The following is a 16,889-nucleotide window of genomic DNA, read 5'->3' as shown; positions in this document are numbered from 1 at the left end:
GGAGGTGTGTGTGGGTGGATCTGTGTGTGGGTATGTGTGTGCTGGTGGGTGTGTAGGTGTGTGGGGGTGGGGTGACTGTGAGGGGGTGTGAGTGTGAGTATGGGGGGTTGGATGTGTGGGTGTTGGGGGGCTGGGAGGAGGTGTGGGTGTTGGGGGGTGTATGCATGGGAGGTGGGTGTGTGTGTGTGTGTGTGTGTGTGTGTGTGGTGGGTGAATTCTTTGTAATGAAGAAGAGGGAAGGAGCAGTTAAACTTTAAACCAGACATACTTATCCTCAAAATAGTTGTGGTGATATTATACCCTCATACTTTGTACTACAAATACATTTATTGGTTTGTAAAATATATAACCAGTTTATGAAAATATCCCTTATAAGAAGAGTAAGAAAACCAGTAAAAATGTAAAACAACCACGTGGAAATTATGTCTGATTCCTTCTTCTCCATTTTATTTTATTTTTACCTTTTTTTTTTGAGATGGAATCTGACCATGTTGGCCAGACTGGTCTTGAACTCCTGGGCTCAAGCGATCCTCCCACCTTGGCCTCCCAAAGTGCTGGGTTTTTAGGTGTGAGCCACTGTGCCCAGCCACCCCCTCCTCCATTTTAGAAATGATGGGTACAGTAATGCAACCTTGCAAAGGGATTCCTTCAAGTTTTTCAATGTTTTTTAATAAAATGACATCAATTGCTGAAAGCATTATGACCTTTGTTATGCTACATAATACTGATACAAAATGTGAATAGTACAAAGTTCATTATATATAAGGCTTTAATATATTACATTTGTTTCTACATAAACGGACTATAAATATATGTGCCATAGCATGTCTTATAGTCATTGTTCCCAGCATTTCACACTATGGTACCAAACAAAAAACACATTTTCTTTTTCGAAAAAAAGGACAGAACAAGGGCAAAAATCAGTAGAAATAGCTTTATATGTTAAAAGTCTAAACAATACAATAGATGTTATAATTTGGGCTATAAAATAATTTTGAAGTCTGGCTAATAATCATTCAGAGAGTGAACAAACCCAGTCAGGTTTACTGGAGTGTAGAGGCCAAATAACTAAAATATTGATGGGTTGTGGGGTGACAGTGGGTTGGGGACAGGGGGGAAGAACAAAAGGGTAAAATCCTTCCTGAAGCTTTGACACCACACACAGCTTGACATTGAACCTCACACATTCAGTCTCAGACATATCACATCAGGACAGATATGAGGGTATTCATCCAGAAGAAACCAGAAGCTGGTTTGTGCAGTCAGAACTCTTCAACACGGCAGGGAGCCTTGAGCTGAATGTCCTTTCTGAATAAAGGATCAGCCTGGGAGACAAGGAGCCAGAGCTCCATCATTTCCTTCCTGGGGCTTGGCCAGGAGACACGTAAGGGTCTGGAAGGAACTCTCATTAGGAGTCGGAAACAGCACAACGAACTCTACTTTAGCCCAACTCGAAGAACACGCAACCTTCTAAAACCAGAAACCCCGTCTGAAGCCTTTACATTTCAGAACAGACCCCATGCCCACCTCCACCGGAGCCAACACAAGGCATCTGCAGGCTCCAGTACTCTCCAAAGCAAGGTAACGTTAGTCTTCCTTTCTATCAATCTGAATTCCACACTTAAGGCTTGGCTTGGGACCCACGTCCTAAACAAAGCCTCTTGGATAGACTCAGCCCTGCAAATCCTTCCCATCTTCAACACCTCAAACACTTACATTGCCTGGTTTATCTTCTAGTTTTACAGAAGTTTCAACTCCCCAGGTACTGCTACTTCTTTGAGGATGGGGCCATTTCTTGAACGTCTTTGTTCTAACCCATGGTGAGACCCACAGCAGGGGGCATGATAAATGCTTTTTAAATGAATGAAAAAGAGGATCAGGTCAACACTGCGAGAAGACACAGACACATTCTTGGGTCACAAGCCTCTTCCAGGATATGCCTAGAAGCCTAGCTCCCTGCAGTCCGAGGTCCTTCTTTTGTTGTTGAAATGGAAATCAAATGCGGCTACTTCCTGCTGGTGGAAAGAACAACACTTGAAAATCTGAGCAGCACCTCTCATGTGATGTCCGGGAGTTGGGGGTGTGGGTGCTTCCTTTTAAACAGGAGGAGAGCTCAGTGTGGTCCCCGAATCAGGCTGGAGAATCTGGGCTGTGCTGCCAGTTTGCACTCCAATCTCTATCAGCTTTAAAAGTTCTGCTTCCTCACTGGAGTACACAGTGGTGTCTGTGTCATCGGAGTGATATCCGGACTGGTAGCCGCTTGTCTGGTTTGAGCCTTCAGATGCCACAGACTCCCTGCTTTTGCTGGGCACCATTCCACTGCAGAAGAAATGGCAAACAAATGAGTTGGCAGAGAGAAGACAATTCTTTTGCTTTTTACCCTCACCCCATTCCCAACTCCACATGGCTGCCGTCTCCCTGGAGACCCTAGCCCCGTATCTCTCCCAGTTGTTAATCAGCACAGCAGGTTTACAGCAACAAGGTCTATTTTCAGGTACTGGCATGAATTAGTAGTTGCAGATAAGTCCTCTTACTCAGGTTCAAGTCTTTCAAGCCTCAAATGAGATGAAAGGCAGTTCTCTCGAGTTATGCAAAGGCCCCAACTGATGGAACATGTTTATGGCCTCGCAGATTGACAAGTTTGTATACAGTGGCAGGCGCCAAAGGGCCACTTGCATGATATTCAAGGAAATTGGGATGTTCTTAAATTTCACTTGTGCTTTTCCTATTGTGGCAATTTGGGAACTACGGGGCATGTGTATGGTGGTAATAAAGCTCCTGGGCAACTTTAAACTTGAATAACTTGAAGCATGTGTGCAGTCAAGCCAGATATGTCAAGCGCTGCTTTTTACTCATCAAAACCACATTCCTTGGAAGGACTGAGGACCCCAGTCACTCAGCAGCAACTAGAAAATGTTTTCAATGGCATGGAATCCTGACAGACGGTAATCACGTCAAAGCCTAGAAATGCAGGCTGTGTTGATCTAAAACTTCAGGATTTACACTTTCACAAGCCACTCTAAGGTGTTTTTTCCCGGTAATAGGTGTTTTACCCAACTTCTTCATGTTAGAACTGCAAAAGGGAATTTTAGTAACTCGTGTTTACGCATAGTTTAAAAGTTACTTCAAATAATGAGAAATACAATTTTTTCTTTCAATTCAACCCCAACAAAACTAATGTAGGTGTCTCAAGCAATGGCATGGTGCTCTGTACATGATACTTGCCGAATAAACATTTTTTGAGTCAATGGATGAAACATATCATTGACTTTCACAATTTCTTACCTTGGGCCTTAAAGAAAACAATAAAATAGCACAATGGCACCTTTTAATGTGTTGGGGTTTTTTTTGTTTGTTTTCTTTTTGGTATGAGCATTATTCAAAAACCCATGAGTATTCCCATTTTATATAAAAGTTAGATTATAAGCAGATCAAAACCTCCTCTATTCTTACCTTCAGGTAAGAATACTCTAGCAAATAAACTCCAGCAAATACATAACTACACTTATTCTATTATTCTTATAAATATAGATTTTCATTGATTTGTTATGTTAAGAGAACATACACGTATTTAAGACACCTACAAATTTCTACTGAACCATAGAGTGGAGATTATATTTAAAACTAATTTTAATACTTTTCTCACAATGAAATACTTATGAATTCAGACAATAATATTTAAATATCTCAAACAAATAGATATTGGCTTATTTACATATCATACTTCTTAAGCACAGATGCACCCATTTGTATACAGACTTAAAAATTCTTCAGAATCCACAAAGATTGTAATCATATTGACAGCTTTAGGGATCACATCCAATCACCTTTTTCATTTAGCCATTACTGACCACAGTAAGTATACACAGAAATTCCCCAGTATTCATGAATTCTCATAAAAATTGAGCAAATTCTCTAATTTATTTCAGATTATTTTTAGATTTGTCACTTAATTTTATCGTGTGGTTAGTTTCCATTCTTTATTTGTTAAATTGATGCTAATTTCTCCACCCAACAAAGACCCCATAGGGAAAATTCTGCACTTACATTGAAAGTCCTAAGTTCCTTCCAAAAATTCCTATTGAAATTTGTCTTTTTAATGTGGCGGAGTCTTACCTAAAAGATGGAGCTAATTTGGTTCTGTCTTCCAAAGTTTTCAGCTCTTCTGAGGCAAGAACCATACCACTGTCCGTCTGGTTGTCCTTTTTAAGAGACAATGAGATGGCACAGTTAATTGAGCATATAAAATGGCCAACTATTTAATTAAGCTGATTTCTCAACCCATCTATCATGTCTATCAAATAAGGTCCTGTGGAAGAACATAAAGGTACCATAGCCACAAATTGTCCAAGCTACAAAAGGAAGCAACTGCTTCCTATGAGTAGACACAGGCCAGAGAGAAGAGAAAATTTACAAATCAGCAGCTGAGAATGCCTGTTACCATCGCTGTCTTCACTATGACACTACTTGCACTTTAGTGAAATTGGTCAGAAAGCTACACTGTCTTGAACCTTGGACCAAGGGCTTTACTTATTAAAAAAACAAAGTTCCATCTCCATAATGACCCCATGATACACACACTCGAGGGCAGCCTTCTAATGAGGCTCCAAGACTTTAATGCTTAGGCTAATATTTATCTAGCTAGTGTTTCATCCTTTGTATTATTTCTAAGACTATTTTTAAAAGACGTACTTACATCTGGGATTACTTTTACTTCTGGTTCTTCTAATGGGATATCTTCAAATGTTTTTACACTCACAGGTCGGCTCTTTCGCTTACTGTTCTGCAGATACTGACTGCAAAAGAACAAATATTTATATTTTAGTGGTGGTATATTTGACTGCAGACACCACAAGTGATACCTAAGTTCATTATCTTTCAACCACAAACTTAATAGCAACCTTCAAAACATCCTTTAGAAAAACAAAACAAAATAAAAATCTTTCTCTGCTAGCACACATGGAAGGCTTAATTTCCTGAGAAAGTACATTTAAAAGTATAATATAACTGAGGAGTCTCGATGAGCCTGTTCTTTTGAATCCTACTTCTGAGGTCCAGTTCTGGACTAAAGACAACAACAGCAGATGGAGTGATCAACTGCCTTCTACTTGGCTTCCTGATTGCATGGGATTCCTCCATCGAGCTCTGGATATATTACTGAGTGTTTCACATCTGTCTGCCCATCTCCTGGGAAAGTTTTTCTGGATAATGCTCACAGAGCAACCGTTCAATGAAAGATAGGCAGAGGAACCATCTGAAGGTCTCCTTAAAGGATACTGAACCCAGCAGTGATTTGAAGACAACCTCTTCCTCCTCCATGTAACAGAGGCTTAGTGTGCAAAGAGAAGGTGGGCTGAGTCTCACTGTCCCCTCGTTTTCGCCCCCAGAGTTGCTGTCTCAGGAAAGAGCAGTGGTTTGAGAGTAACAAGATATTTTGCCTATTTCAGAGTCTACCACTGACTGCAGAAACTTGAGAAAGTCATGAATATTTCTGTGACCCTCTTGTCCCATCTGTAAGATGTGTTGGCAGTAGCACTCCCTCCCTAGCTCACAGGGATGTTGGGAAGATGAATGACATAGAGAATGTTGGGCTTATTGTTCTTAGGAAGAATAATGCCCTCTCAAACAAAGCTCATTTTTCTCCTTTGACTTCCAAAGCTTCCTTCAGGAGTCCAAAGAATAAGACTTGTTGAACAACAGATCCTCTCCTTCTTGGGAATGCTCCTTCCTGGCCATGTGGCTTTGGGTGAGTCTAGTTGATGCTATCAAAATCACTTACAGCCCAAGTGGAGGGAAGGGAAGTCCTATTCACTGGAAGGGCCCACCGAGACAGAAAATACATTCTTCATTCCTATACCAGCCTACTTCCCACTACAAGCAGCCTTCTGGAACATGCTGCATAGACCTTGGGCCAAAGGAGAAGAATGGAAATTAATTCTCTCTCACCTACCCCAAGAGGCTGGTTCCTCCCTATACAGAGAGGAGAGAATGAGATTTTCTGGTGACATCCTCACTCAGGAAACTCCACAAGTTAAGAGGATATGATACACAGGGTGCAAGCAAAGCCTACTTTCTCGTAAGTCCAACCCCTAAAAGTAACGGTTGTCAAAAACTACTGGTACCATAGTCAATCATTCCTGCATTCACTTGTTCAGGAAGCTCTCACTGATAATCTGCTGCATGCCTGACACTGTGCCAGATGCTGTCCAAGCAACATCTCATGACGTGTTCACCACGGTACCTCTCTAGGGGTGAGTATTACTATCCCAACTTTTCAGATGAGGAAACCAAGGCATAGAAAGTTTGAGGAACTTATCCAAAATCACATAACTGGAATGCCTGGATTATTATTTTGAGGGCAATGAAGAGCCACTGAAGGATTTTAAGCATGGGATTGACAAGATCAGATGTGCCCTTTAGAGAATTGACTCTGGATTGAAAAGAATAAGACTAGAGGCGTAAGACCCAAGAGACAAATACTGCATTTCTTCAGGAGAAAGAAAGGCAGCTTGGCTAGAAAAAGGGAATGCCCATGAGGTTTGGAGACATGGGCTCATTCTAGAGATATCTAGGGGATAGAATCAACTAGGGTTGGCAAGTTTGGACAATAATTCAGCTGCCTTAGAAAGGACAGCTCCTTAAATTCTTAATCCAGTAATTTTTTAAATGGCATGATCCTCTCATGATTGACAAAGCATTTCCACAGACAATGGTGCATCCGTTTCTCCTAAGACGAAGAAACAGGTCTTTTAACTATTTCCGCTTTGGAGATGAGGGAGCCAAGGATTAGGGAGAAAATGGCTAATAAAGGGTAGAACTGGGACTCAAACTTAGGCCTTCAGACACCAAAGCCCATGTGAAGTTTTTGTTTTGTTTTACTCTACTCCATACAGACTCCCTTGGAAGAGTATCAGGAGGGAAAAGAAAGAAGAAAACAGCAGACACAATTGTTCAAGCAATTATTAAGCACCCAGTATGTGCACAGCACTGTTCTCTTGTCATGCATGCACTGATCATGCAGTATCAGGGTCAGGGGTGTAAGTATGGGGTATGAAACAGACAAAAAGTGCAGAAAGGACAGTCCCACTGCAAGCAGTCTAATGGTAGAGCCAAATTCAGGAATACCTAGCTAGCAGGCTGTCCCAAGCATCAATCTACAAGGGCCATTTAATCATCACTAACAATTACAAAGTGAAGAAAATGGTATGTACCAAAACCTTTCTCTAAGAGAGAACTGCAAAGAAATTTTTGATAAGCTGCTTGATGTGGGAGGTGAAACTCCCAGAGAAAATGACAGAGCAATTGCAGATGATCGCCAAACTGCCCTCAAAGAAAGATGAGCCCAGCAAGTATGTGTTTTGCCAGAGCTGATCCACAGGGGAAATTAGAGGCAAAGCTAAGTCTAGACATGAGTCGTCCCTCCCCCACATGCTTCTCAGCCTTCTCTCTAAATAAATGCTAAGTAAATATTTTTCAAATGGTTTAAAGGGGCAACAAATCATGAGGCTAGCTCCCACAGTGATGTCTCTGTCCAGCTCTATTTATAATGCAATAGAATTGAAAATTAGAAGGAGAAAGACTGCTCAGCTTTTGTACTTGGCCAGAAATGCATAAGAGGATGGAACAAGCCCCCTGAGAAGTACCCCAGCCTCAACTCATTCTCCCCAGAGAAACAGAACCCCAGGAGAGCAACGGAATGAAGCATGCCGTGTGCAAATGCCTCTATCTGCTTTTCTTCGAAACCAGATGATTAAAATGTGACCGTGAGTTTTATTTTATAAAAAGGAAAAAAAGGTGGAGGAGGTGGAGAGGAGATGCAGACAAAAGATTCCAATTTCCATTTTATTTTTCAAATTATGGCTGGATAAAAGAGAAACTCGGCTGGAAAAACCGATTCAAAAATCACAGACAGAAAATAGGAGCCAGGCCTGTGCTGGGAGTGTGGTGTCACGTTTGTCCACGCTTCTGGGGATAAATGTTAGCAGCCCTTTTATATATCCAACATCATATGTGGTGCTTCCATTACACAAACATGATTTCTTCTCCTGCTCAGCACCATATGCAAAGCACCCGGTGAGCCAGGAGGCTGCTGACTCAGATCATCGCTCTACTTGGTCACAGAAAACACATGGAATATAGTTCATGATCAAATGGCTTTCTGATAAAGGGGGAGGCAATAATGGTGTGTGGGAACAACTGTCACACTCAAAGGCCGGCTCAACCTGAACTGGAAATGTGTAAACACAGGAGTGGAACTGTAGTCTCATCTCATTACTGTTTCTCTCTGAGGGCCCTCCTTGGCATGGGAGGAAACAACATGGACTTAGGTGTCAGAGGACCTGGATTCATCTCAAGGATGTGATTTTAAGCAGCTCACTTAATAGACATCTTTTACTGAGTGCTGTCAAGGGCCACGTGCTTAGAAATAGATTATATCTTATAACTCTCAAAACAGCCATCTTCAAACAGCACCACTGACCTTGTCTCATTTCACAGATAAAGAAACTGAGGCAGAGGGTAGATGATTTGCCCCAAGTTGCACAGCTGCTACAAGACAGACTTGAGGGTCCTACTCAGTTCTATCTGATTCTAATACCTGATCTTTAACTACAAGTTTGTACTGCCCTCAGGTGACAGAACTGAGCCTCGTGTTCAATAATACATCAAAAAAAAGATCATTGTTTCTACCTTGCCTGACTCTGAGTGTCATGATGTGGGCAACATCTAATAATATATGGCAAAGTTCTTTAAAAATATGCCTAATGCTTTTGACTTCAATGGAACGGTCAGCTCACTTGCTGGCTTCTAAGCTTTCTTCCTTCCCATCAGTGTTTCTGCTACCCCGCACGACTCTAGAGTGCAAACTGTCCACGAGTTTCTCCTTAGCATCCCCTGCCATGTGGCAACCTGGCCAAGTTCTGGACATGAGAGAGCTCCCTGCCCCTCCCTGCAGACCAGGCACACTCGGGCTGGCAGGCTGGACCCATGCTGTCAGGGGTTCCATTAAAGCAGGAAAACACCCAAAGGGGTTGGGAAAGAAACAAAGCAACGTGAAGTAGTCGTAGCCCTAGTAAAGGGCAATTTTAATATCATATCGTAGAAAACCACATCAACTCTTTCCTTATGCACAGGTGCTGGGAGAGAGAAAAAAGAAAGCTGCCTTCAGAACCCCTCTGCAAATCAGGACAGGACTGCAGTGCATGTGTTTTAAATAAGCCCAGACATCCTATTATGCAAATAAAGTACTGAAAATCAGACGTGGGAGGGGCTTCTGAGATGCAGTGTCCAGTCTAATTCAGGACACGGACCCATGGCTTTCTGTATCCTTGCCAGAGAGCCATAAGCGTGTTCTCATGCATGCACAGAACTCTTCCTTTCTGAATCCCTCCTAAGCCATTTAATTCACATTAATAAAAGCATACACGGGGATAATTTAAATGCAGATGTCTTTGTAAAACTGGTCTCTTTATTCTGGAAATTAGCAAACTGTGGCATTCCAGCTATTGCAGCTGCAGGGCTTGGAATTCTTAAAGGCAATGCTGTGGCAGCAGCGTGGGCTACAGATGGGAGGAAGCACACCTACCCAGGCCCTCTTCCAGGAGCATTCCCCATTATGTTAACCTCAGGGCTGAGGTTATGTGGAAGTGGGATGCAGCAGCCTTAGACAAGGTCTTCCTTCCACTTCCAATCCCCCTCCCCAAGATGGCCTTGAAGTCACCCTCCCCCAGGGGATGTGAGGCCATATACAGTACCTGATTCCTGCTGTGTTGTCATAATGGAATTTGGGGTCACATACTTCCTCCTCCTCCATACAGGAAACAGGTGAGGTAGGCAGAGAGAGTCCCGAATCCTCTTCCATGCTCAAAGTCTCTGATATCGGAAGAACAATGTAGTCTTTGCCATCCTGAAACAATAAACACAGAAGACTGTTGTTATGGCTTCAGTTCTTCAAGTGCCTTTTCATTAAAAACAAAGGGCACAGGCGCTTCTTGGCTACATAGGGTGTGTGGCTTTCATATCTGAACATAGAACTTTAAGACAACAATAAAAATCATGTGTCAGAAACAAAAAGCTGTTGAAATGGAAGGTATATTAATGGAGAGAACTAAAAATGAGATGGGTAAGGAGCCCACAGGGAAGTGCAGTTACAATGAAGAGAAAGCAGGCTGTGGTCAGAGAGGTAACAACAGAACACGTGGAGCTACACAGAACAAAAAAATCACTCCTTCACAAAGCCCTAACCACATGAGCCAAGCCCTTCAAAGGGCATGGCATCCAGTTTTAGCCACCACATTTCAAGGCAATGGAAAAACTGATGACAGTCTAAAGAAAAGCAATAAATGGGTAGGAAAATGGGTCTTTTGAGAAAAGGTTGCACAACTTAATATTATTGAATCAAGAAAAAGAAATAAAGGGCTATTTGATATCTGTAAATGTTTGGAAGGTTTATTGATAAAAATAGAGCTGACCTATCATCCCCCAGCTGTTCAAAAGAAAAGAAAGAGGAAATTCGCTTCCATTGTAGTAAGAGGCATTGACTGGAGATTAAATAACATTCTAATAGTAAAGACTACAACTCTAAAATCTTCCAGTGGAAGTTATAAGAACCTGTGATGATACCAAGATAGAAACCATCTCTTTTGCATAGCTTAGATGTATTTTTGCCTGCAGAATTTATTAAAAATTTCTTGAAATTTCTTCCATTGTTGATCTTCTGTGGATCAACCAGATTTTTTCTTTGTTTTAGCTTTAGAAGAGCATTTGAAGATATAACAAAAAGATAAGTAGGTAGAAATCAGAGTAGTCTGCTCCCAGGTTATAAATTAGAATCCTATCTGTCTAAAAGGGTAATCACAGCTTTTAGAAAAGCATTATTACTCAGATGTAGAAGAATACAGTAGATTATTCAATGGCTGAGAGGACGGCATGGTAGCCACGAGACAGTTCAGGCAGTAGGGAAGTCCTTGACATCTAAGTACTCTTTGTAGGTGCTTCTTGGATGGAGGTGACAAACCTGCTGAGCATTAGCTTGCAAGAGATTTCCCAAATGTTCCACCAACTCTGAAAACGTGGGTCTCTGACTGGGCTCCCCGTGCCAGCAGTCCAACATGGTCTGGTACCTAGAGAAGCAAAACACTGATTTCGTTAAATGCCTCTTTCTTCCTGAATGCTGAAAATAGGCACTTAAATGAGTACACATTTATAAAGAGCCCATGAGTTGAGATGCTAAATAGGGATACAAAACTGTATAAGACACAGAGTCCCATACTCCAGAGGCTCAATGTGTATAGAAAACAAAATATTTGAAGCAACATCTAACAAAAACTAACGTTGCTTTGAATAATAAAGTACTATCTTTTCAAGAAGTGATGACTCCATGCTTGAAATTATCAAGAAAGTCCCCAGAGTAAAAGCAGGACACTAACTAGGCAATGAAGAAGGTCTATATAATGGGAAGTCTTCCAGGCAAGGAGAATTTGCGAGCAAAGAAAGAGAACAGAGGAATACTTAAAGTCTTACATTTCTGGTGTAGTATAATCAGGGGCCCTCATTCTAGTTCCTTCTTTCAATCGCCTACAAAATTCTTCATCAATCTTTACCCCAGGATATGGAGAAGCACCTAGAATAAAACAGGGAGGAGACATTCTTTGATTTGATTTTCTCTTATAGAAAACCCTGAGCCTGAATCTTGCACATCCTCATCACCTACGTATCTATTTTTTTTTCAAAGCTTCCAAGAAGTTTCGCCTGATAGACGTGAAGTACAGGAGAGGAAAAGACAACTTTTGTCTTCCTCTTTGGAGTCTGGATGGAAGGACAAAGAGAAATGACTTACCTAAGGAAAATATTTCCCACAGCAAAACACCAAAAGACCAGACGTCACTCTGGATTGTGTACACTCTGTCAAAAATTGTTTCTGGGGCCATCCATTTCAAAGGGAGGCGAGCCTACAGCGGTAGAAGACAAGGATTCAGAACCCAAATTAGCAAATATCTGGAGAAAAAAACTTCCTTTGTTCCTGAACACAGGTCCTGAAGCTCTCTACGAGGAGTTTTAACTCTGTTACTTAACCAAGAACTGGGTTCGTGTTTGAAACTTACATCTCCTTTTCTGACATAATCTGGATCTTTATAAATATCCCGGGCCAAGCCAAAGTCACAGATTTTAACCACATTCTTCTCCGATAAGAGGATATTCCGTGCCGCCAGGTCCCTGTGGATACACTGCAAAGAGAATCGTGTGTGCATTAGGTCTCGGCACAGCTGATCTCTTTCACATCTGTTGTGACCTCATGCATCAGAAAAAATCCCACATCAGAAAGCCAACTGATTAACAAGGACTGGGTTAGTATCTTTTATCAACACTTCAGGAAAAAAGTCTGTGGGCTTTGCTGAGACACACATCTGCTATTCCATAAACAGCCCAGCCTTTGGAGTTAAATAATTAAGTTATAATATGATGATGGAATCATAAATAGGCTCCTCGAGGACACAAAAAAGTGTGTTTCTGGTCACATCCACACATTCCTTTTGCCTGGCCCCATATTTGGTTAAAAACGTGTTATTCTAAGGAGGTCCCAGAATGGGATTTGTTTTTTGAATGAATGCACGGAAATCAGAAACAAGGGGCTCTCATTGGTTTAGTGCTCTTTGTTGGTTTCCCCCTTCCGTATGAAGCTGAAGCCAGACTGGCTCTGATAAACAATTCCCAGAGTGGCTTCCCCTGATTTCAAAGTGCTGGATTATTATAAAGGTCTATTAAGGCAATTTCAGCCTATCACAAGTCAGGTTGATTCTCTAGTGCATTAATAATACAATGAGATTCATCTTGACTTTCTTTCTCTTCCTTTTAGCTTCTCAGTTTCTCCTTTCTCTGTATCCTCCGAACTTCAGCTAACTTCCTACTACTCGGCAGCTTTAGCTCCACATGATATTTTGTAAGAAAATGAGTCTTGGGGAGCACAATAAATGAATCAATGGCTTAGAAGGAAACTTTTTTTTTTTTTTTTTTTTTGAGAAGGAATCTCACTCTGTCGCCCAGGCTGGAGTGCGGTGGTGCAATCTCAGCTCACTGCAACCTCCACCTCCCAGGTTCAAGTGATTCTCCTGCCTCTGCCTCCCAAGTAGCTAGGACCACAGGTGTGCCACCACGCCTAGCTAATTATTGTATTTTTAGTAGAGACAGGGTTTCACCATGGTGGCCAGGCTGGTCTCAAACTCCTGACCTCAGGTGATCCACCCATCTTGGCCTCCCAAAGTGCTGGAATTACAGGCATAAGCCAACACGCCCGGCCAAGAGGAGAATTATTAACTCACTAGAGAAGTGATCATGTAAGCCAGGCATTGCTGAACTTCCCACACCTCAAATCTGTATGGCACTCTCCTCTGAAGAAGGCATATTCAGAAGCACATCATCTAGCACAATTGAGCAACAGTGGCAATTCCGAAAAACAGACAGTATTTCTGACTTTTCCTCCCATACAAAAAGTTTCCTCTTTTAACCCAACAACCAAGTGGATTCAAGAAATCGTCTGGTAGATGTAAGGAAAGTTAAAGGATTCCCACATTCATTTCCATTCTCTTCCTAGTCCCCAAAAGGAACCCTGACTAAGTGGCGAATTCAGGCCATAAAAAAATAGTAAAAATAAATCATAATCTCCAAGAAGTGTAAAGGACCTTTCTCTTTGGGAAAACCCTGTAAGGCCCCAGTTCTCCTCCTTCCCCTTGGGAAAGAGAATACAAGAGCTACCTAGCAGAAACATCAAAGAGCCTGAGGCCTTGAATGCTACGAGAAGGGGAAAACATGGGTTGAAGATTTCATTCTAATTTAGGAAAAACAAAAAATATATATAACTTAAGTCTTTCTTTCTTCATTAGGCTGCACAAATACATTCTGTCAACTGATAGTTCTTCCTGATCCTTAATTTGAAGTATTGTTACCTAATATAAAATTACACATTTTATCCTTTCCAGGGGAGTCACTGCCAACAGCCTTGCTCCCTGCTTGGTGTTTACAACCTTTGGAATAGTTGTAACTTGTCACGTCCCCACCTCAGCCTTTGTTTGGCCTACTTTTCTAATTTTAGCTCTTTTAATCGCTCTCATCTGAAGCCTGTCCTTCCTCATTTCTAATTATACTCCTAACAAATACTTTTTGATGGATGTTGATGAATGTAAAATAAATTAAAAATGATTCTCATGCCAAGATATCTGTAAGGCTCAGCCCCTCCCCTTTCCAGGTCATTGCTCAAATGTCAAGTTCTTAGTAAAGCCTTCCTTGTCTACCTTGTTTAAAATGGATGTACACACACACAGAGAAGCATAAACATACACAAGTGCATTGCTCCTGTATATTCTATAACCCTTTCTTGCTTTATTTCCCCATAGCATTTACTCTCATCTAACCTACAACACGTTTCACTTGTTTATATTGCTTATTGTTTGCTCTACCCACTAGAACTATAAACTCCATGAAGGTGAAGAGCTTTGCCTGATTGTTCACCACAGTATCCTCAGTGCTCAGAAGATTGCCTCACACTTAGTAGATGCTTGACAAGCCTTTATTATACAGCTTAATTTCATGAACTCCTTTACGACTCTTACTCAGCAGAAACAGAGCCTCCCCAGCAGAGCTCTTCTAAGAGACGTAGACGTGGTGAATGAATTACAATCCCAAACAAGAACCAACAGCTGACACTGGACATCTTATTTCCAAACCTGTGATCTAAAAGATAGCTGATTTCCCCTCAACCTTTCTTACCTTTCGCGATGCCAAGAACTCCATGCCCTTAGCCACTTGGAAGCTGTAACAGATGAGATGCTCCAAGGTCAGGAAGTCCTTATACAGATCTTCAGGAGCTGTCCGAAGAGGCAGAAGGATGGAGATCAGTATTTCCATGTGTTAGTGTGATGTGTTTCTAAGTTTGCTAGAGTAATAATCTTTTTAAGACTTGGGAGTTAAATTTTCAGGAAACAGAAGCAGAGAGTCACTGCTTCTATCTTCCGTAAATCTCCTGAATCCCAGTATCATTAGCCTTCATCATACCACTTAGGAACAACACCGGTTTTTCCATTTTAGCCAAATTGAACCAGTAAATCCAGGAGATAGAATAAGGTAATATTGACCTAGATAATCTGGGAAAGAAGGAGGACATTTCCAAATTTGCCACTTACACTGTTTTTTTGTCATGTACCCAGAGGGATAAACAATAGTTTCATATCAAGAACTCTAAAAATAAAACAACAATATTCAGGGTCATTGAATCTCTTCTCTCCAGGCTTTGTCCTGGGACAAAGGCCAAAAGTCAAACTATAATCTGCAATAGATAACTAAAAATACTAGAAATATATTTAATTCATTTTCAAACTTAAAAAGTGCTGTAAATACATTAAATCTGGCCTGGGAGGATGTTTTTTCCTGAGAGATAACAGAAACACGGGAAGATAAATTTACGTAAATTGGTGGTATTTACTTCAGTGTAACTGGTACAAATAAACACTAAGATATTAAATGGGTGTTTCAAAATCATCTCTTTGGTCAGATAAGACTTATGGCTTCTTTCCTGGAGACAAATACCAGAGTAAACAAAAACTTAGTTGTAGTAATAAATTCATAAGTATTTAAAAGGCTGTGAGCCTTTTTCTCAACAACTCAATCTCTTATGTTTCTGGCTCACTGGCCACTGTTTTTTGAAAGAGAAAGAGCAGGGTAGAGGCAGCACCACTCAGTGTGGGCCCCGCTAAATGAAGCCTAGACCACCTCCCTATGTGCTTCCAGACCACGTCCCAGCCTCACACTACCTTCTCAGCTTCTAAGAAAAAGGAGTTAAATGCAAATTCTCTCTGTAGCCTTATGTCAAGGGAAACAGAGTGGGTTTCTTCCACTATTCTTCTAGACTTATGCCTCAAGGGGAGTCAGCCTGTCACCCATCTCTACATCCACAACGCTATCTCTGCTCCTTCTGAAGGAGGCAGAAATACAGCGTGTCCTGGAGCCGGCTGAAGTCCCAGAAGTTAGGCTGGGACCACAGCTCCACCCAGAAAGAGCACTAAAATATCACTGAGGCCAGGCACAGAGGCTTACGCCTATAATCCCAGCACTTTGAGAGGCTGAGGCAGGCGGATCACCTGAGGTCAGGAGTTCGAGACCAGCCTGGCCAACATGGTGAAACCCCATCTCTACTAAAAATACAAAAAATAAAATAAAATTAGCTGGGCATGGTAGCGGGCACATGTAATGCCAGCTACTTGGAAGGCTGAGGCACAAGAACCACTTGAACCCAAAAGGCAAAGGTTGCAGTGAGCAGAGATCACACCATTGCACTCCAGCCTGGGCAACAGCATGAGACTCCACCTCAAAAAAATAAAAATAAAAACAAATAAAATATCACTGGAAACATAACTTAATAAAGGCCAGGATATTTATCAAGACTCCCCTGAGGAAGTATGGTTGGAAGGAAGACTTGATAAGCCACATAGGGTAGGGTAGAAACAACAGATGGCTCCTAAACTGCCTTTGAGAAGGTTAGGTATAATGAAAAGAAAGACTTTTGCACAGGTAAAGCATGCAACGTGGGGCTGAACCGCTCTGGGGTTCTCCAAGGCAATGGAAAGGCTAGTCAACTACCAGAAAACTTATAGTTTCTCCCACTAATAAATGCTGAACCAGTATTTTAAGAACACTGCTGTGGTTGTAGCTGACTGCTTAGCCCACTTGGACCACCCAGATTTCTCAGGCTAGCCCTGCTTCACCTCCCAGTCTAGGACTTCCATACTTCACTTTTGGGGAGACAGAATGGAGGCAGTCTATTATAGAAATTCAGGTCTCTTTCAAATTATGAGGTAGTATTGGACTTTCCCACGATCAAATTCCTTGTAACACCCTATCAC

At 41.6% G+C, this 16,889-nt stretch overlaps 1 protein-coding gene across 1 annotated transcript in view; it reads right to left on the bottom strand.

The window, feature by feature from the left end:
- Window positions 1-643: 643 nt before the first annotated feature.
- KDR (kinase insert domain receptor) overlaps window positions 644-16,889 on the bottom strand; it is a 47,099-nt gene continuing 30,853 nt past the window's right edge. The window contains exons 22-30 of the mRNA XM_003268386.3: window positions 14,761-14,858; window positions 12,102-12,224; window positions 11,837-11,948; window positions 11,521-11,620; window positions 11,015-11,120; window positions 9,753-9,904; window positions 4,697-4,796; window positions 4,117-4,202; window positions 644-2,319 (exon numbers count right to left, since the gene is read on the bottom strand). Of these exons, the coding sequence (XP_003268434.2) occupies window positions 2,097-2,319; window positions 4,117-4,202; window positions 4,697-4,796; window positions 9,753-9,904; window positions 11,015-11,120; window positions 11,521-11,620; window positions 11,837-11,948; window positions 12,102-12,224; window positions 14,761-14,858 (1,100 nt within the window). The 3' untranslated portion in view covers window positions 644-2,096. The remainder of the gene's footprint in view (window positions 2,320-4,116; window positions 4,203-4,696; window positions 4,797-9,752; window positions 9,905-11,014; window positions 11,121-11,520; window positions 11,621-11,836; window positions 11,949-12,101; window positions 12,225-14,760; window positions 14,859-16,889) is intronic.

Source organism: Nomascus leucogenys, chromosome 9, assembly GCF_006542625.1.
Source record: "Nomascus leucogenys isolate Asia chromosome 9, Asia_NLE_v1, whole genome shotgun sequence".
NCBI lineage: Eukaryota > Metazoa > Chordata > Mammalia > Primates > Hylobatidae > Nomascus > Nomascus leucogenys.
Note: the sequence above shows the minus strand (reverse complement) of the source record. Positions and strands in the feature narration are given on the sequence as shown.